The sequence below is a fragment of the Parus major genome, chromosome 2, assembly GCF_001522545.3.
Source record: "Parus major isolate Abel chromosome 2, Parus_major1.1, whole genome shotgun sequence".
In the NCBI taxonomy this organism is placed as follows: domain Eukaryota; kingdom Metazoa; phylum Chordata; class Aves; order Passeriformes; family Paridae; genus Parus; species Parus major.
The window spans coordinates 100,172,414-100,194,751 of record NC_031769.1 but is presented as its reverse complement, the minus strand read 5'-3'; the positions used below and the strand labels follow the sequence as shown (position 1 = coordinate 100,194,751).

General features: G+C 40.5%; 1 protein-coding gene across 6 annotated transcripts in view; it reads right to left on the bottom strand.

The window, feature by feature from the left end:
* The window catches only part of PPP4R1 (protein phosphatase 4 regulatory subunit 1), a 64,495-nt gene extending 44,624 nt beyond the window's left edge, over positions 1–19,871 (bottom strand). Inside the window, exons 1-3 of one of the 6 annotated variants that reach the window (XM_015618570.2) lie at positions 19,338–19,871; positions 19,024–19,068; positions 4,939–5,074 (exon numbers count right to left, since the gene is read on the bottom strand). In XM_015618570.2, coding sequence (XP_015474056.1) covers positions 4,939–5,074; positions 19,024–19,068; positions 19,338–19,344 — 188 coding nt within the window. In that variant the 5' untranslated portion in view covers positions 19,345–19,871. Of the gene's footprint in view, positions 1–4,938; positions 5,075–18,821; positions 18,911–19,023; positions 19,069–19,337 lie in introns of those variants that run through there. The other 5 variants (XM_015618567.3, XM_015618566.3, XM_015618569.3 and 2 more) reach the window with 5 other exon arrangements.
* Between the last annotated feature and the right edge of the window lie 2,467 nt (positions 19,872–22,338).

The following is a 22,338-nucleotide window of genomic DNA, read 5'->3' as shown; positions in this document are numbered from 1 at the left end:
CCATCCATCCATCCATCCATCCATCCATCCATCCATCCATCCATCCAATGATGGCCACCCATGTTCTCCAAACATTACAGGCTGTGCTCTAGTTCTGCCAAGGTGTGCTTGATCCGTGACTGCCACCTAAGCAGCAGTACATCTATTTATCCATTAAACAGTTCACACTAAAGAAAGGCCAGAGGTCAAAGGCTACAATGTAGCATGCAGTACAAGCACTTCCAATATTATGTGCAGAAGTGGAGGCTATTTAGCAAAATTCAAAATTTCACGAGCCTGTCAAACATTAGGGAAAACTGATAAGATATCTTGTAGGTACACTTAACTGCAATTAGCAGCAGGACAAAATGGGAATAGATTACAAACACCCTGCCTTTATGCCACACGCAGGTGACAGGTATTTTGAAGACTGTACACACATAATACAGGATGTCAGGACATACTCTGAGAAGAACCGTAAGTAATTTTGCTTGGCTTAGTCAAACTCCTTTGAACCTCATTTGCCCTTTAATAATTTTTTACTTTAGAATTTAAATTACTTCATCTGCACAAGGAGTGCATATAGCTAATAAGCATATGTTTAAAAAACTGAAACAAAACCAGAGAAAAATAAAAGGAAAAAGATACCTTTTTTCTTTGCCCATTTTTTCAGAACTTGGAAATTTCACAGAACCACAGAATATGCTGAGTTGGAAGGGATCCATAAGGATCATTGAGTCCAACTCCCAGTCCTGGACAAGACATCCCAAAGAGTCACAGCACATGCCTGAGAGCACTAATGACATTTTGTGTTTAAATTAATACTGGCAACAGTAAACGAGCCTGGCAGTGTTTTCCCCAAACAAGCTCAGAGAATACTCAGAACAAACTCCCAATTTTAAAATCAACATCTTTGTACCCTTAAGAAGAAAGGCTAAACATGAAGAGGTACATTCAAGCACTGTTGAAGTAATTACAACTTTCCTTTAGTGCTTTGGGAAAGTTCTGTCCTTTGTTAGTTCAGCTTAAATCATTTTAACACACATTTAAAAGGTAAAATTGCTCAAGCTATATTGTTATATTTAAGTAATTTGTTTGGTATACACAGACCTGCAAATTAATGTTTAAAAAAAATGTTTTGAGGTTTGTTTCATTTTTTTACTAAATTTTAATTTTTGACATACAGTAGGATCAGAAACACTGAGACAGTAACAGAGTAAAGCTAGAGATCAGAAGAAATAACCTAATTTATACTAAAATGATGAGAAATGTCCCTGTCAGAACAAAGCTAGTATAGTTTCACCTGCATGTCTTCAGCACGAATTTAGCATTTCCTTACTGTCAGTACACAAATACCCAAGAAAGAAACTACACTGGGCTAGGCTGCAGGGACAGAAGGGAAGAGAAAAACAACTGCAGCTGCGAACAATCAGATTGTCAATTAAATTTAATCTGATCATACCTAAATAAAAATAAGGCAAGGCGGTCTCGACATCCGACAAAACTGTCTTAGAGAGGTTTTTCATATACATTACAGCAGGGATCTTGTAATTACAGCATTCCTCTGTTTTAGTGAGGTTATTTCATGCATTCAAGTCCCAAATTTGAAATACACAGTTAAATGAAGTTCCTGTGAAAGCATTACTTATAAGCTGTGAGTACACACATATGCTTAATCCCACTTTGAGATCCAGCATATCCTCACTTAATGCTGTTCTACGAGTATTTTAAATTTGACTGTTGCCAAAAAACTTTTTTCAAAGTATATCAGGTATTCTCCCAAGGGAAAAGCAAAGACATACTTCAAAGAAGTCTGGCAAGAGGACAGCTTCAAATTATCTACATTCATATGCAGATCTAGTCTTGATAACCAAGACTGACCATACTAGTGAATTAGCCTCCTGCCAAGATGTGCTTTGGTCTGAAGAGAAAAAGCAGCAATAATTTCTCATAGGCTTATGAAAATGAAGGCTCAGCGTTCAGGAACTGCCTCACTATTCAAATAGATTTATTGGTGAGTGCTCTACACTTCTGTGCCCTCTTAATGAGGAATGGGAGCAAGTTCATGGCAATAAAGATTAGAAAAATCCACAAGGGATTTTAACACAAATAAAGAAAAGAGACAAAACTATGCTCCAAACTGCACCAGCAACTGGTTTTTAAAGCAAGTAGTAAAAGGGAATCATTATCCTTGTTCATATGCACACACACCAGTGCTACCAGACACAAGATGACCCTGTGTTTTAGGGTGATGGCTTTGGCCTTCTGTTCCACATCTACCCTTGCTGCAATGTGACGTTGGACTATTAAGGCAAATGCTAGAGATGCTTCTCAAATCTGGTCTGGAGGCTGCCTCTTCAATAATCACACCACAGCCAGACTCCCACACTTACCTTATTTTATAGACACAAGAGAGGTCATTCATTGTAATATTTCTAAGGTTCCCCTCCATTCTCATAGACTAAGGCAACATCTGTGATGCTTATGAGCAACACCTAAATCAGTAAAAATGTAAACCATAACATACCAAAAGCTGTCACAAAGCAACTCTTTCTGCCACTTGGGAAGCCATTAAAGGATTCCCTACCCCTCTCTCTCTTTTTCAGTTAATCCTATCAAAAATCTTACATATTTAAACAAAGAAGACATTCCTACTTCCAAGCCCCATCTCCTGAAATTTTTTAGGACACAGACACTGATCCATTCCCATCTCAGCAAGTGGCTGAGAAACCATGAGTGCTCAAGGAATCCACTTAAAGGAGACTAGACTTCTGCAGCAGTTGTTAAAAATCCCTTCACTCTAATCATTCAGTACAATCACAGACTGCAAATATGCTGCACAGGTAGATAATTAACGAGATAGAAAAGGATAATAAAACCAAATGCAAAGAGAATTAATACCTAAAATGAAATGTAAAGATTAAAAACTGCCATATTAAAGGCAAATTCATCCAATTAAAGGGGGAAAAAATCTATCTTACCCTAATTTACTCAGGTTCAGTGATTATGTTTCAAGAGTTTGGAATGTGTAATATGAAGCTTCCAGAGAAATGCAGGTTCCAGGTCACAGAAACAACTGAAACATTATTAACTCAATTACAGTATTTTAAAACTTTTAAACTACTCATTAGTAATTGGATGTGCTGATACCATACTAAGACATAGGACTAAACAAATTAATTTAATTTATAATTTTCCTATTAAATGCTCCAGTTCCTCTGCTTAGCAAAAATCCCTCCTATTATTCTCAGACTGACTAATGCTGAATCATCATAAAATGACTGCAGTTGTCACTATCATTTATTGTGATCTAAGTGCTACTCACAGTTATACCACTAATAATTATCATTTGCTACTTCCTGTATTTTCTTATGCTGCATAACACAATAGGCCTACAAAGGGAGCTAGGATTAAAAAAACATGTTTGTACCAGCAAAAAGAATCCAAACAAGCAAACAGGAAAAAAATCAGGAAAAACTACAGCTACTCTGATCACCTTGCCCTGCAGGAAAGCACAGGATGCATAAATCTGGATAGAGCAATTAAAGAGATTCCAAGTTTATGCATGCCCCATATCCAATGCAATCCATACTGAGAAATCAGACAGATTTTGCTTAGGTGGGCAAAGAAAATATTAGGACCAGCATTCTTGGTTAAAATTCAACATACACAACTTGAGTTTCTGAGTTTGTTCTCCTCCCTACTGTCTTTTATCACATAATTATCATCTGGAGCCCTGAAGGCTCCTCTTCCCTCCCTCACCATGAAAAGTCAAAACTTACAAAAACTCCCTTCTGGTAGTCTAAGTGACAATTTCATCTTAAATTGTAAAATACAGCAAACTTTGGATTTGAGGAAAAACCAAAATTTGAAAATGAGGCGTTCATTCAGAACTCATCTGTGCATACAGGTTTATGCAGGTTATAACAAGAGAAACCATTCTGCAATTTATAGCTTCGATTCAATGGTATGTTCACACACGTAGTGTGGAATTTTAAGTACAGTTCACGTGACTAAAGCTAAGAACAGAGCTAAATACTTTCCAAACCCAGGCCCTGAACAACAAAAAAGAGGCTATCCTATTGGGTGATTGATCATAGACTTTGGTTCTATGTATTACTGTATCAAGAATTCTACATTAAAGCAAACACACTTCATTAAAAGCTTACTTGAAGCCCAAACTAAACCATGTTCAAATAAAATACCAGAAAATCTCAATGTCACCATATTTTATACATTTCTGTTGTCCTCTTACTGTTTACAGGTCCAATTAAAATAAAGCACGGGTTTGAATTTCTCCATTCAAGTGCAGAGCATCTGAGTGCAAGGGGGTGGGGTAGGATGTGTGTCTGTCTGAAGTATGCTACAATACCTATGCTTTTAAATGAAGAAACCATTTCAGAGGCATTACAGAAATAAAAAGGGGAAAATGCAGAACACAGTATTAAATGGGCAAGTTCATTTACAATAACTAGAAGCAGCAATATTGAAATTATAAACTACAGAGGAGATTGATTCTGAAATAGTTCTTGGGTTTCTCTTGGCAAACTCTTTGCTGTTCGTTATGCTCTCCTGACCTTTCATAAAGTATTTTCTGGAGCTCACTGTCACACAGAGTTATGTATGGAGTTACTATCACCTTACAGTCCTGTGCCAACAGGAATGTTAGCATCTGCAAAAAAACCTAAATTATGTGCTCCAATTAATGGAGAAGTTCAAGTCGTTTCCTACAAGTTGCTTAAAAGGTGAACTAATGTTTTTCTGTTATCATTAATATTTTGCTCTCTCTAAGTAGGAGGCACATGAGCAAACAGAAGGAAGGGTGGAAACTGAAGAGGTTCCTAGAGGTGCTGGGTTTTTTGAAATTATTTGTATTCCATGCAAATTAACTTCAGTCAGATTTGAATCACATGAATAGTCTGCATACCATTAGTCAGACAGGACATTTAAAAAGCATACCTGTTAAATATGTTCTCACTTGCAGCGTACTTGTCCAATCTTCCCAAAGGCGTCAACATTTCATCTTGTGAGACAAAGTCCAGGGCTGAAGGTATAATAATCACATCAGACTCTGAGCTGTAGTCATCCACACCAACTATCAGAGACATCAGAAATATTCCTTATAATCACAGTAGTTTGACACTAAAATTATTGATGTCTGTTGTTGGTCTGAAATACAGAAGTCTAGGCAAGGTCCCATTGACAACGTATTAAGTAAGCATCACATTTTTCCCACCAGCTTCCCCAGCCCCTCATAAGTCTTCTCTATACAAATATGACTGATGATGTATAAATGGATTTTGAGTCATTTTATCTAAGTTCCCAAGCAAGATTCATCACTAATCTTCCTGAGTATTTTTATACCTTATATTTTTCTCAAGCAAATGACCTCTATCTAATTGTAAAGTCAGCTTTTTGAAAACACATACTCAAATCATAGCTGCAGGTAGCCCAGAGTTTATACAACATGATCTAACAGACCAAAAAGACTTTGTTCTAAACCAGAAAAATCTAAATTAAGCATGTCAAAATCAGAGTGTGTTGCTAGATCTGACTACCACATAAAATGGGCACAATTCACCTACTGCATAATTATAAACCAGCAAATCATCAGGGAATTCTTATACAGAGCCCTTTATCAACACAAAACCAAAGACATGGAAACAAGTCCAATCCTGCTCTAAAGAGCTGCTTAAGAATTAGGATTTGAATTACCCCCGTTTTAGTTTCCATATGCCCTCAAAACTGCTCTAAAACTCAGTCCTATAGCAAACACACACTTCTGGCTGCAAATGAGATCCCCTGTTGGAAAGGTCATCTCCATTAGTCCTGAAAACACATCACTGCAGTACACTACCCCTATTCTTCAGTCTAGCCAAATCCTCTGAAATGCCTTTTCAAAACTTGCAAATAGAGATCAGAAGACGGATCTACAAGTCCAACAACGATTTTTTAAATGAACTCTACAAAAGGAAAAGATTATTGTCCTCTTACTCTCCATACAATTATGCTGTGCAATATAAACTGCTTACCAAATAGTGTGTCATTATACTCAACATTCAGAATACATAAACAGATACCATTGCCTGAATATCTTCCTTACTGTACTGCAAATGTTGAAAGACAAACACTGAGCTCTCAGAGAGTTATATTTTTAGATATAAACTAAGTTAATGGCACCCTTTTAACAACAAAGTAATGATCCCATTTTCTATATAGAGAATCCATGGACATCAATTGATCCCATCCTTGCACAAGGGACCAGATTTTGCAGTCGTTGACAGAACATGAAATTCTCGCCAGAAATCAAATGAAAAAGTGATGGGGAAAGAGCAAGTGTGTAAGAACAATTTAAGACATGGGAGATAGGAAGTGTACTAGGAGCCAAAGGAAATGGAAGAGCAATCTGAGAAGAGGAATTAGTAGTGTTAGATATGTCTAAGGTAGAGAACAGAATAATAAACTGCAGGGGCAGGAAGGGAAGGCTGAAAAGAATGATCAGCTGCAAAAAGCAATTACAACACAAAGGGAAAGTGTTTAGCAACTCCAGGTTTACATAACTGTTTGAACTTGTGTTTGGTTTGGGTTTGTGGGTTTCTTTGGGTTTAACTTTTGTTGTTTAGTTTGGGCTCTTTGCAAGAATCAGTTTTATTTTCACAGGAAGTGGGAGGCGAGTAAAAATGAACTCATAATGCAAGCTAGGACTTTATGCCAGGTTAAGTTAACAAGGAACAGGCTACATCCTTTCACAGGCTTGTAGGCCTTTAATTCAACCCATCAATCCAACTGAGACCAGGGATTTTTCTGTGTTTTTAGTTCTGTTCTCACTTAGACTATTTCAGTTGAAGGTATCTTCAGCTATCATCCAGTCCAACTGCCCAACCACCTCAGGGCTGAACAGAAGTTGAATCGCTTCCCATTCTCAGGAATCTACAAAACGTGATGAAATCACCCCTCAGCCTCCTTCTCTCCAACTAAACAGTGAAATTAGTTCTATGACAGGGTTCTATTTTTCTATTTCAGTGTCTGTTGATCATACTGTAAATTTTAAAACATAAATTGAAGAAATGATGTCAAAATGCCAACATAAAAATAACTACACTGCTGACAATTAATTATTTAGCTATCAAACTCAAGAATACAAAAAAATAAAATGCTGACCATTACATGCACCACCAATTTTACTCACTCCATTTCTCTCTTCTCAACCTCAGCTTTGTTCTATGTTCCTCCTTGTACCCTCTACACTTACTTTTCTACAATTTTTGCCTCATGAAACCAGTTAAGTCAACCCAACTGCTAAATCCACTCAGATGTAAATACCAATGTTAAAAATATGAGCATCTGCTCACAATTTATCTGTTTGATGTCTCCTACTAGTTCAAACATTGAGTTGTGTGGACTTGGCTCTGCTGAGTTTATGAATTGTAAAATTAGGCTTAGCACTGCATTGAGCTTGATGTGTCTCTGCTACCAAGCAACAATTACTATTTAACTAATTCCAGCATCTCAGCTCGTAGTCACGGAAGAGATCATTCAAATGACAGCATCTTGATTAACACAACTATAATACAGGGAAGAAAAGGGTGGTAAAAATAAACCAGTCAGCACATGAACAGTTTATAGTTCTAGTAAAGTGCTGTTACAGTTATGTTACATATTCATTTTCACTTCCATGACACCTATCCAAGTCAAAATAGACAGTCCATTCTAACAAAGATCTCCCATTCCAACAAAGCCCCTCAAGTGGATGTTTGTCTTCCACTTGCCACAAACACAAATCACCAACATCTAACCACCTCTCACCTAAAATGCATAAAGGACATACTTTGCATTATTCAATAAACCAAGTCACTCTGCTATTCCCTCCACATTATACCAAAAAGGCTGTTAATTGAGTATTGCCTCTTCAGCCCTACTCTGCTTTCTACCCAACTTTGAGCATTGATTAAGTACCACAGGACATCTGTAAATTTTACAAATGCAAAACACACTCTTAAACAACACAAGTGTACTGGTTTTGGCTGGGATGGAGTTAAAGTTCTTCAGAGTAGCTTATACAGGAATACTTTGCATATTTCCAACCTATTCACTGGGAGAGCGCCATGAGGAACAGAAAAGGTCCTGTTAGTGCTTAAGCCCTGTCTTCAACAGTAACTAACATATCAGTGATTTATCAACACTAGTATGAGCAGAAATCCAAAACATTGTCCCATACATGGTATTACGGAGAAATTTAACTCTATGCCAGTCAAAACCAGTACAAATTTTGGCTAATTCAAATGAAGAACACACAAATTTCTTCCTGCTTCAGAACACAGAACAGGCAATAGGACCATATATTACTTATCTACTGCAGAAAAACTATGGGTCAATTTTCTTATTTTTCTCCACTTTTTCAAATCCACAGAAAGCAGATAAACTACAAGACACCACTGAAAACTAATGCAAGTGCAGAGCCTTAACTACCTTCTAATCTGGTCCTACATATTCACACCAGCATGCAGAAGTAGAGCTAGACAAAACAGGAGTCTCCATAAGAACACACTATCCCAGGAGTTTGAAGTCACTAGTGGTGTCAGGAGAAGAAACAGCAATTGCACAGTGATGTCAAAAGCAATCACCGTGCTTCTATTTCTGTATATTCAAGCACCAAAGTAGAACAAAATTAATACATTCATCATTTATCCAGACAAAGTTTGCAAGTTTCTCTTCAAAACTCTACACAATGACTGCCAAACACAAGGAAGCATCACATAAGACAACACATAACACTGCCTTTTGCTTCCAAGTCTGACTGTCATTAACCTGATGTACTACAGAAGCCAAGTGACTTCTCTGTGTACCTTCATTTTCCTGTCAAAACATTTGTTTGAGTGTTTTTGAGAAGTTGTTCAAGCTTGTCTATCTATCTTGCATCTGGTCCATACTGTACTGTGTGAAAATATATATTAACATTCCCTGCTTCAAGCTCTCCTGTTTCCCTGAAGGTCTCCTCTGTTTTATGGCAAGGATACAACAATAACTTGACACAGTTATTAACTAACATGAACTATACAGCAGTCTTGCTGAGGCAGACTATGTGCAGAGGTGCTTAGTCAACCACTGCCAAGCTTGGCTGAGCATACAACAACAAAACAGAGGTCCATTTAAAACTCTGTTCCCTACAAAACCACAGCCTCTAGGCCAATTTTCAAGGCAGTTGGTTTTTCTACTACATATCTCATCCTCATAGAATCCTTCACAAAGGTCTCTCATACGGAATCTTTTACAAAGACGCACACAAAATCACATTTGAAAAAAAATAACTATTTTTTCTTATTTAATAATGCAGGAACAATTCTTTGCCATAGACTGTTCAGTAACAAGGCCTATATGTATTCTTTTTGTTCTCCTGTATTTGCTATGAGCGCCAGAGCAGAATCATTCTTCTTTGTTTTGGCATAGAAACTCAGTGACAAGAAGTGTATTTTAAAAAAATAAGCAATTCAATTCTGAAAGCTGAACAACAAACAGCTTTAAGGATTTGAGACTTCCAGCTAATCCTAACAGTTCTCTCATTTTATCTCCTGCATCCCCAGAGTCCTCAAGACCTACTGCAAAATCTATATGGCAGATACATCTACTAAAATGGACTAATTTTCATTCAATTTTAGCATAAGCTACTTATTACACTCTACATCAATTGTCAACATATGGATATTCAAGATAATACAGCACTTATATGCAGAACCAAGTCCTGTTCTGCTGTTCAGGCAAGTAATTTTTCTGCTTAACTGTAAAGCAAGAATTGTAATCTTATGGGTCCAGACATTTGATATCATGACCACAAAATAACAGTAGCAGGTTTTGTTCTAAATTACTGCCCTCCATGCTAGAAAAGAATACATTCACCTTAGATTCAGACTTCTGCAGAGCACAAGTAGAATCCTCTTCAATATTCAATAAGTATAGCCCTTCAATATTGCAAACACATTCATTTCTATATATAACTATTTCTAATTCATTAGCCCTTCAAACCGTGGAGCACCATCGGACTTGAGCCTCTTACAAATGTGAAGTTATCACACCTGTATACACAGACTTTGTTGTCTGAATTCCAAGTTTGGTGGGACTGGGATTGGGGGTGGGGCAGAAGGAGTAGAAAAGCAGGAGCAAGGAAGAAGATAAGAAAGGTAAAATGCAAAGCAGCTCTGATGCAATTACCATACTAGCCCCCATGTAGCACTATGGCAGCAGACCTTGCTAACAGCTCGAAGCGGACAAAGAAAATCCTTTGAAATAAAGCTTCAGTAAAGTTTTTGGGGGCAAGGGACAGGGAGTACGTATCAGATGAAATACACAGGAATCAAAAAATCAGCAGCTGTTTACACACAGAACTGATGCAAGCATGGCACAGCAAATTTCAAAGACCCAGTAGCCTAAATGTAACAGGCTATGAGCATATTTTCATTTAGTAAAGACCTTCATAAAAAGACAGCTATCAAGCTGCCACAGGAGTTGCATTTCTCATCAAGCATCAGAGGAAACAAGGGGCAATGTAAAATTCCTTAAGCAAGGAAAAGAGGTGCAGCTACACACGTTTGTTTCCTTCAGGCATATGCAAGCAGCATTGAAAATCCTGATTTGCTCTGGAAAAAAAAGGAATAGTTCTATCTCATATTGCTCACTAGTCATTTATTAGCACAACAGCTGAATGTACCTTCTACCGGTTAACAGTTTGACCTGCCACAAACGCTGCTCCAGAGGAAACTGAAACAAAGAGAAGGATATCCAAGCTACCAGTTAAAACAATCAACAGTTTATATTCAGTCTGCCTATTTCCTGTAGGGAGCATGTCACGCCCATCACCAAGGCACTCAAGTTCCCTGCTATTTAAGTCCCTGTCTTCTACTCCTACCAAACAACTGCATGTACTTAAGAATTGTGGAATGAAGTTGGAGTGAAGCAAAAACCAGCTTCTGCAAGTAGAAGTTCCTCTAAGGCACTTTTTTCTCCTCTACAAGGTCATTACTGCCAAAGAAAGGTATCCCTTTTCTCTCTGCAGAGTATTGCTGTTCATGGGATTTTTAACTGACTGCATGACTGACTGAGAATTTTGTAGCACTGGGGGGAAAATCCTATTTCCATCTTCAGCCAACATGTTCTCTCTGGTCCTACAACAGGACACGTGCATTCAATGTGCCTGGGGCCATGCTCAAATTCTGCCACACAACTGGGTATTTAGTACACACAAAAACACCAAACACTGGACTAACTAGAAGGAAGAGAGATGTGAAGCAAGCGGCTGAAGCTCAAACACTCTAAGGACTTGTGCAAGCTTTGCAGTGCTTGATGTGACACCATGAGTTATGATACATCAGCTATGAAGTGCTGTTCCACTGTGCAGTACTTCGACAGCATCATCACAGTAATTTAAAATACACTTACTTAGGCTAAACACTGCAGAGAAGGCAAGCTCTAAAACTACAGTACATCCATAAGCTATGAAACATAGCTTTGCAATGTAATTCCCTTTCAACTTCCTAACTGCACTTTTCCTCTTCTCTGCCTAAATCCCAGAAAATGCTCTTGACATGCTGCTTGACAGCTTTCAAAACTCATGTTGGGATAAACCTCTGTGTTTTCTGGGTATACAGAGAAATTCTTGCTGCAACTCTCCACACACTTCCTGTCTGTGCTCAGTATAAAGTATAAAACTGGTCTGTGGGAGAAAGTTGAGCAGAAGAGAATGCTGTGGATTCACTCCTGGAAAAAGTAAGAACAGTCATGGGTGTTCATTTCAATGCAACCTAATGTTTACATTATTTGCACAAGCAAACGTCCCTACAGACTAATCAAGCTGTTCCTCCTGTAGCCTAGAGAGGAAGGAAAAGGTCCTCCATTCAAGTATTTGGGAACTGTTCAGGCATTTGGCTACACCACAAGAAAAATTCCCTAAGTAGATCTGTTTATCAGAAAAAAATGCTTCAACGGTCTGCAAAATCACTCACATACCATGTCCATTTTATACATTAACCTATTTGGCTTTTCCAGACTCTGTACAGAGAATAATGCCTCTTTATGGTACTAATTGTCTCTCTATTTTACCTTAAAAACAGCATGAAAAACCCACCAAACCAGTGGTCTCAACTGTCAGTGCCATTGTTCCACTGTTGCAAACAAACACCCTTTGACAATTTTTCAACCTATCCGGTAGGGTTTTAACACCCTACTGCCAGAAAGAACTGCAGCATCCCTCTCAGACCAAGGAACAACCACATTAGTTTCTCTTATACTGTACCTTCTAAAGCAGACAGAGGAGCCCTGATATTCTGGCAACTTTTAGGGGCAGCTGTCCCTGCCTCACTCTTCCAAAGAGAGAACTGTTCCTCCAGCTCTCAAAGCAGAAGGATCCTTTCATCCAGTCCTGTTCATGTTATAACTCTTGCAATGAAAACTTCCTGCCCACACAGAGGGAAAGTCTTAGCAGCAAAAGGCACACACACAGGAAAGAAAAGCATTTTATCTTCAACACGCTGCAGTCTGCCACCTCCACAATAGGTCAGCAGTCAGAAATAACTGCAAGCACCAAGGTTTCACTATCTTAAGCCTAGGATTTTGAACATTCCCAGCTCATTCGTGACTCTTTCATTCCCTCTGTTTTTCAGCTGCAAGTGGGAGAGAAAGAGAGGAGGTGAATACCCAAAGCCCTATAAGATAAACCATGAGACAGGGAAAAAAAAAAAAAAAAAAAAAGATATCTGGCAACCTTAATTGAGAATCCTTGCCAGAGATGGGACAATGAAAGGAGGCTGGTGAGCACATTCCCACATCAGAAGTGATGCTGTGGCCTTGGAAAGCTGAAAGCCTAGAAAATTATTTCTTCTTCAGTTCTCTACTAGGTGTAATGGAGAAAAAATGTGCAGCTGCATTAGAAATGTTCATTAGCCTACATCAAATCAAGCACAATCCCTTCCTCACATCATCTTCTTTTCTGTAGGATCCTAAGAGGTTGTCAGAGAAAGAGACTAACCATTACCCACCTGAGACCACTAACACCAGAATTCCATGGGGACACAGCCATCCACCTGAGTCTCCCAGTTTCTGTGAGGGTCAATCACCACATTAAAAGACATAGAAATGAACTGAAGTGTTGGGAGAATTAAACCCTGATCTCCAGGGAAAACAACAGACTTAACACGTGTGCCTCATTAGCATTAAGGAACGGTTATTGGATTCCCAAAGGAGCAGAATCTCAGTCACACCAGAGAACTGATTCCAATCACTACAGAAAGTCTGCCATTAATTCCTGTTATTACTTTTATGCAATGCTGAAATGCCAACCCAATAACTCAAACTATCTCAGCACTCTTTCACCAGAGCTCAGACTCTGATAGGACCAAAAGGTCAGTACTGCAACAGGGCATTTGAACATGATGTTAGAAATTTAGCTATACTCACAGCTGGAATTAAGTCTAAAAAGTGACACAATGTGCAGCCTATACAAAACAACTACCAGCATAACAAAATCTGTTAATTCTTATTCTGTGGTGAAGGAACAAAGAAACCACAGTGCAAAAGCTTCTGATATTACTACGTGCAGCTGTGGAAAAGGGAAGGTGAATTTTAACATACTCAACACATGTTATGCCAGCATAATTCACTGCCAGAGAATAAAAACTACAACACAGCATCCAGCTGTGACTGTGATTTGACACCACAGGGAAATACAGACTGATTTTATAAAAACAAAACAACATAAAAGAAAAAAAAAAAATTTTTGACTTAAACTATAATTAAAAAAGGTTAAAAAAATTAAATTTAAATTAGCTTCCATTTGGAAAGAGACTTGTGCACTACTCAAAGTCTGAGGGAATAATTTAATTAAAAGCATTCAACCAACACAAGCTCACTGCTAATGCCAGAAGATTTGCTCATCACCTGGAAAAAGAACATAGCATCAATGATAAAACAGCTTTTGACATTTGCAGATGCACAAAGAGAATTTTCTTCAACTCAGCTAAATAAGTGTTTCACTCACTGAGAAGCCTGCTGGGAGGAGAGGCTAGGAAAACCTGTCCTCCCTTTTACTCAATGGAAAAGAACTCAATAATAAAAATAGAGCTATGTTGGATCATCACTACTATGTTCTCAGTTTTTAGAACTGTTTCATCCACTAGTAAAATCCAAACAGTAACATTAGATTTGCCAATTGTAAAAACTACCTTATTGCTGAATTTTAAATCTATCTTACCATTAAGCACTTGTGTTAAAGGAATCAAGTTTAAACACAGGCATGTGTATGTAAAAATTCATTTAACAGTTATAAACTAGAACTGTCTAAATAATGTGTAGATACTAAAACTCAATTTTCTGCATTTTTAGTTAAAACATCTGGAAACTAATTGTACAGAAAAAGGAAATTCACCATTGTCAGCATGGCAAAAAGGTAAAGTTTCAAAATCTGAGTAAGCTACATAACCACCAAAGCATGCTCATATACTTGCAACTACCAGAAGTCCTGACGTTGCATGCAAATGCAGCTATCACTAACAAAGGCTTTTTCCAAAAACAAATGTAAAGCAATATTAAAACCAGTTATCAGATGAAAATTTCTTTTCTCTCCTGATTTAAACCACAATTAAAATAGTTAGTTGAATAAAGCTATTCCCTTTCCAAATCTGAATTCTAATTGCAGATGGCTCTATTTTTCAGAGCGCACATCCTGCACACATCAATGGTCAGACTCAAAGACGTCATCATCATGGTACGTTTCATTTCATCTATCTGTACTGATCAGTTCAGCCTCCAGAAACAGCCAGGGGAGGGGGGAACACAAACTGTCTGGCAAGAGTCATAAAGAACACTTTCTTTTCAACAAGCCCACGTTTGCTTTTCAACCATTTTTGCTGCCTATTTTCTTTTCTGTTCTATACTTATCTTAGACAGTTATACTACACTATTTTGATTTTGCATGCACAAAACAAAAGATTTGAATAAAAGCCAGATTTTCCCTGACATTTCGCATACTGTGCAAGATTTCAGACAGAAGAGCAAGGAAGCCAACAATCCAAGTAGTGGGATAAAGATACTTCTTCAGGCTTCCACTTTGAATTTTTTAATTTTCACCCTAATTTCTTTAGAGTGCGGTGCCTTTTTTCTTTTTTTTTCTTTAATGGATAATATCACACAAGGATTCTTCTTAGATTTATCTTCACATAAATTAAATGCAGTTTTATATTCCTTTTTTTGGGGGGGTTAGAGTCAATTAAGTTGTCTTTCCTTAGAAGAACTGACATCTAGGAATTAATTTTTCTTTTATACCCTTTTTGTACGTTTAGCCAGGGTACAGTCACCATCTTGGTTTTGGGTTATTTTTCCTTTTACTTCAAACAAGCAAATAAGCAAAAGCTATTGGCTAAAGAATTCTGGAAGAACCAGAATTTCCTCAATTATTGTGACAGCCTTTGACATCAGGAGCTATGTCTACAGAAGTGAAATATCAGCTAAAATCAAAATACTTAAATGCCATTTGCAAGCTATGTAACTACTTAAAGCAATCATCTGTTTAATGTACCAGGTGCAAAGTATGCATTTACCTCAAGAAAAAAAATATCAGAGCTTTCCAGTGGTTACCAAGCAACCAAGAGCAGAAAAATAATATGAAGCTTTCAAAATAGAAATGCAAACCAAAGCTGAAATTAATTATTTAAAAGTCAATCCAGCTGGTTTATCAACCACTCTCTGAAAGCCTTTCTTATAAAAGCTCTTGTTTAATCTCTGACCTCTTAAACAAATCAACAAAAGGAAGTCTGGTTTTGTTTTTTTTTTTTAATAGATGCCTTCCACAGAATATATTCTGAAGGTCTCCACTACTCCAACAGCTGATTTACTGCTCTCTGCTGAAATCTAGAAATGTGTCATTAACCTAAATATTTATCAAGTTTTCTTCAGAGAAAAGGTAAACTTTGTTTCACAAGCTGCTATTAAAACAGTCCTCCGAAGATAGAGTATTTTACTCTTCTGTAAAATTATGTTTTCAGGTTAATTAGCATTCAACAAATTGACATAACAAATGAGGAGAAGAACAAATTGTACAGCTGTACAAGTGGTTGATTGAACTCCAACTTTCCAGTAAAACACTTGACTATAGAAACCTTAAAAGACAAAGATCATAAAACAGCTGTTCTTCACTCTGCCTATCTAAAAGCTGCACAGATGCTTGGTTCATTACTTTCAGCAGGAATTGTGCATGGTTGTTTGCTCAGCTCCAGGATTTTCTCCTATTGCTTTAGAACGTGACCAACAAAAGGTATCTCTTAAGTCACCTTAATGATTCCTTCTTTAGGAGGAAACACTGAATCACACTGGGAATTCTCATCACCCGAAGGGAAAAAAGCAAAACAAACAATATAACAACAACAAAAAAATTCATTATTCAGACTCAAACCTAGGCTCACTGATGAGCTACAGATGAATACCTAATCTAGTGAAATGTCCTGAGCCATATGCACAGAGACTCAGCTTTAGATGTCCAATCCAGAGCTTGAAACATGCATCTGGTCTTAACCCGCAAAGATGTCTTGTTATTGCTTGATATCAGATCAGTTGAAAGCCCAAAAATTTATTGAAAACATAGTTCACTTTTCAAACGAGCCAGTCAATCAATCATTTTATATTTATCTAATTCCTCCTCCTAAATTATATGACCAGGAACACCGGTATGCCTGCAAATAGTTCTCTCTTACTTGTCCTTAAATATAACTCAACACACTTAATAGCAAGAATGCAGCTGGCAGAATCACACAGGCATAAAAACTGCCAGCACTTCCAGTTTTATCACTATTGCATTCTACTACTCCAGTAATACACCTCTAAACCAGTGTCTAACTCTGTTACTTGAAAGAGCTGCAAACATTTGAAATATTTACAACATAGAGATACTGTAGGGTGCGGTTCAGGCAGGAGCTGCAACTTTCCGTCTTAATTTAACTGTCTGTTTCATATGTGAAACCAATCAATTGGAAACATTTTCATAACTGTGTGAAACAGTTTTTGGGTACAAAACACAACTATTTCAAATAATACTGCACAAGAAACAGTATTTCAGTCTCCTTGATCTGTACTATTTTTCTTTGGCTCACAGACACCATCCAAAACCAAAATCATGTACAATTTAGAACTATAAAAGCCACTGTGTGACTGAACTACATCCAGACAGCACATACTGATTCATACAGATTCCTGTTTTTTTCTCTTAAAATACCATGCATATGTACTGAGACATTTGCTTTTATCTACTTCCATCAAAACCTCAGTAATTTTTAATGAGGTTTCAAATCTTTATATTTCTATAGCTTCTGCCTTCAGGATGCTCTCATCTGGACTGAGTCATATCTCCAAGCATATTTTTTTTTTCATTTCTAAAGACCGTAAGACCAGCACCAGGAACCCACAGCTTCAGTCACCCCTTCAATGACTACAGATAACTTCAATTCCTGTCTTCCAGTCAGCTAAAACCATAATCTAAGTGGAAAAGTAAGAATGCACTTTATTTCTTTTTTAAGTGTGTCCCTTTGGAAAAAGTCCTCTGTAATCACAGTTTTCAAACAGCAACTTATCATGCGGAATTAAAAAAAAAAAAAAAAAAAAGCCTGAGGGAAAGGCTCTCTCTTTGTGCAAGGCAAAGCACAATAGGAGCCTTCTAAATGTCAGCTGACAAAAGTGAAAAAGAAGTCGTATCAGTTAAATCCTGAAAAGTTTAAATAGCTCTCCTCTAAAAATGAAAGCCACAAAACACGAGGATTTTCTCCTATACTCCATCTCTGGTGAGGGGATGCCCTGCAGACTGCAGGGCAGACAAAGCACCTTCAGGCAGCAACCAGGGGGTCTGCACACCCACAGCAGGCACCTGCCTCTACTTCCATTTTCACTTTCCTCCCAAAAATCACCCTCTTCTGCTTCCAAGAAGCTCCCTCAACATCGATACGATCAACAGACACCTCCACACCTGAGTAACATTTTAGTCTGCCATGCTAAGGCTTCTCACCCTAAGTTTGTAATTTTTGCACCACCCCAGCCACAATTCTGCTACTCTGCACCCTGACATTAACTCTTCTCCACAGATCTCTCCAGAGGGGTCAGGACTCACAGAATCAATTGGGTGTGAAAAGGCTTATGAGATCGTCGTGTCCAACCTGTGACCAAACATCACCTTGTCAACTGGACCATGCCACTGAGTGCCACCTCCACTCTCCTGAAACACCTCCGGGGACAGTGAGTGACTCCACCACCTCCTGGGGCAGTCAATTCCAATATCTAATCACCCCTTCTGAGAACAAATCCCTCCTGGTGTTCAACCTGAATCTCCCCTGGCGCAGCCTGAGGCCATGTCTTCCTTGCTGTCCCTGCTTGCCTGGGAGAAGAGACCGACCCCCTCCCGGCCACAACCTCCTTTCAGGTAGCTGTAAAGAGCAGTAAGCTCCCTCCTTGAGCCTCTTTTCTCCAGACTAAGCATCCCCAGCTCCCACACCCACTCCTCACTGGACATGTGCTCCAGAGCCTTCACAAGGAAGGCAGCGCCTGATGGGAGGGGTGGAGGGGGGCAGGATTGGCGACACAAAAATTATGTACAAAATACAGAGATATAAAAGGAACGAGCAACCCACATGCTGCTGCAGATGTAGCAGCCTTAGCCTCCTCCTGCTCCTCCCCGCCGGCGCCCCGCCGTGCCCGGGCCATGAGGGAACGCCGCCCCTCAGGCAGAGCCTCCCCTGCTTCCATCCCTCCTTCCCTCCCTCCCTCGCTCCCACCGGGGCGGCCGCTAACGGCGCCCCCGCCCCGCCCGCCGCCCAACGCACCCCGCGGGACCGCCCGGCGCAGCCCCACGCGCGACCGGGACCGGGTCATGGACACCGGGAAGCGCGGAGCATGGCCATGGCTTCCTCCTCCTCCTCCTCCTCCCCGCCGCCTCCCACAATGCACCCTGGGCGCTCCCCCGCGGAAACCACTTCCTCGCCCGAAAGCCGCCCCGCCGCTCCCCCCCACCCCGTCCCCACTCACATCCGTCGATCTCCTCCTGCAGGTCCTCCTGGAGCAGCGACAGATCTGCGGTGGGGGAGACACACACACACACGCACCATGTGCCAATGCGCCCGCCGACCCTCGGTGCCACGCGTGACCCTGTCCCGCCCGCGGGCTGCGACCCCCCGACGCGACCAGCCCCGCAGCCCCTGCGCTCCGAGCCCGGACAGCGGCGGGCAGCGCTGCCGAAGCCGGGGCGGGGGAGAGGAGAAGGAGGGGGGATAGAGGAGGGAGGGCTGGCGCCTCGCCGGGGAGGCGGCGTGTGCGGGAAGGGGGAGGGGGGCGATGCCTACCCGCCATCTTGCTGCTGCAGCCCCCGCGGGGCGCCCGGCTACATCCAGCCCGCGGCCGGGCAATGGGAGCGGCGGTGGGAGAGGGCGGGCACGCGTGCGGTCCAGGCCCCGGGCCCGGCGGCGCCTCTCCGCGTCCCCGGGAGAGCCGCGCAGGGAGGGAGGGAGGAGGGAGCGGGCGGAGGAAGGCGGGAGGAGGGGTCTGGGCCGGACACGCTGCCCCCGCCTCCGCCCGGCGGAGCAGCTCCCGCTCGCTCGCTGCTCGCTCGCTCAGGCGGCCGCGCCTCCCCTCTCCGCGCTCTGAGTCACGGCCGGAGCTGCCCGGGCCGGCCCTGCGGCTGGAGAGCGCCCGGGCTCGGCCACACGCCCCGACCCGCTCACCTGCTCTCCGCGCTCCTCCGCCAAATCGGGGCTTGGGCTCGGGCTCCTCCTGCCGCCCGCCGACGGGCTGAGGCGAGGCCACGGAGCTTGCCCTGCCGTGAAGTTTGGGTGTTGTGGGGTCGGTCGCCTGGAGGAAGGCGCCCCAAGGTGCTTCTCGCCGTGGTCACCGTAGGGTCGCTTCCAGACGCGGGGCCGCAGAAATCCTTGCCGCCGGCGTCGTGGGGTTACCTGGGGAGAAAGGTTCCGTGACCTACCAAGGAGAAGAGTGTGGCCAGCAGGTCCGGAGAGGTGATCCTGCTCTGCTTGGCGCTGGTGGGGCCACATCTGCAGTGCTGTGTCCAGTTCTGGGCTACTCAGTACAAGAAAGACCCACTAGAGAGGGTCCAGTGGAGGGCCACAAAGATTATTCGGGGTCTGAAGCATCTCTCATAGGAGAGGCTGTGGGAGCTGGGTATGTTTAGTCTAAAGACTGAGAGGAGATCTCATTAATGCATATAAATATCTCAAAGGCAGGTGTTAAGAGGATGGTTCCAGACTCTTTTAAGTCGTTCCCAGTGACAGGATGAGAAGCAACGGCCATAAACTAAAACAAGGAGCTTCTACATGAGGAACAACTTTGCACTGAGGGTGGCAGAGCACTGGAACAAGCTGTCCAAAGAGGTTGTGAAGTCTCCTTCTCTGGAGACATTCAGAACTCACCTGGATATGTTCCTGTCTCACCTGCTCTAGGTGACCCTGCCTTGGCAGGAGGGGTTTGGACAGGATGGTCTCCAGAGGTCCCTTCCAACCCTAATGATTTTGTGACAGGCACCATGAAGCCCATGAGCATCCTCCTCAAGTGAAGTTTCTGCAGCTGGGATCCTGTGGCTTAAACACACAGGATATTGCCCCACTGTGCCTTCTGACTTCTGCTTTAAAAACAGGCAATTTAGTTGTACACAGACACAAAGGTGCACATAATTTTCTGCTTTTTTTGGCTGTACCTTTTGGTCTCTGCTGATGGTTTTCATTTCAACTGTTTTGATGTAATTTTTCCACTGTAAATTGGAATATTTCAAGTTTTGGATGAAACAAATGCTCTATTCTGTTGATAACCAGGGCACTTGATAGAGGAAATGACCATTACGGGTATTAGTGCTACCTGGGAATATTACCTGAGTCTTCCACAGTCTTGTTTTAAATCTCCATAATGAGTGATGAAGTTGTTAGTGCACAGAAAAGCAAAATAAATTCTTTTTGGCTTGCAAAAACATATGCAATTTCATTAGCACTGTTTTTAACCATGTGTTTGACAGTATGTCTTCTAAGCTGCTCTTTAACAATTTTTGGTTTTATTTGGTAAATTGTACAAGGATTAAATCTTTATAGTCATTCATTCTCTTTACCATGGTGAATGAAAATGTGTAATCTTCTTTTAAAATCTATACATCCCTTTCCTTAAAATCCTGTAAACAAGCTTGGTCCTATTTCACACCTGTTCAATCTTTGGATGAGCTGCTGGGGCCTACTGGATACTGATTATCTAACATTTTCTTTTATTCAGATATACAACCTCAAAATCTGAGTAAATCAAGTAAATTCACCATGACTAAGTTATGACATGAATGTTAATAACATGAACTATGCTATTCTCTGCCAGTGTAATTTAAGAAAAGATTCAGAGGAAATATTTGACATAACAAATCTCTGGCAACACTGGATATGATAGCAATAGACTTAGAACAGAAAAGTTCGGTGTACTTCATGATCCCATTTTATTTTCTTTATTACTGCAAGTTATTTCCAGGAAGTTTTCTCACATCTCCTCTGCATCGTTCACCACAATCAGTTTTTCTCCCACTGAATTCAGTAGAAGTAAATCTAAGAATCTCTCTCACAACAAATTTGATGCACTTCATTTTACTGAATGAATCAAGGAGCCTGACTCCTCTTTCCAACCATTTAGGAAAAGGCACTAATGCTCACAAGCCATAAATTACTGTGGTCTGAGAACATCAAAGCTACCTTAAGCATTATTAGAGTTATCATCATAAGGAGAACTTAATGAGGTACATCTATGACAAGTGGGTTTACAATGATCAGAATTACTGCTCTTAAAAAATTATTAATAGTGTTCATTATCATCAATTAATTATTACCCCATATATAATTGCCTCTAGAGTATTTAGGATATTTTTTTTTTAGTTATTTCTATATGTGTATTGTTTTAAAGAGAGGAAGTATGATTTTTGAATAAAGCAATGAGAATTGCAAGCAGTCATACCGAACATAAGATCATATAAATTAATTTTGGATCTTCCTGTGTGCTTGTGATCTCCAGTGGTCTTTGGTTCTTTCTCTGTAGGCAGGACCATGTGATATTTAAATAGCACAGATAACAAGGATCAGTGTGTTACAAATCATAATTCTTCAGGAGTTGCTGGGGGTTTTGTGCTTGGTGTCACCTGTAGAACATAGACTTTGCTCCTCAGGCACAGTTGGTTCTAGCACTGTCACTAGGACCCATCAGGAAAGGTCTCTTCCCCCATGAGTAGGAGCTCTGGCAAAACCTTTGGCTCATACAATGACACATGCATGGTAGGGGGAAAATAATGTATTTAAAACAACAACAAAAAAAAGGCTT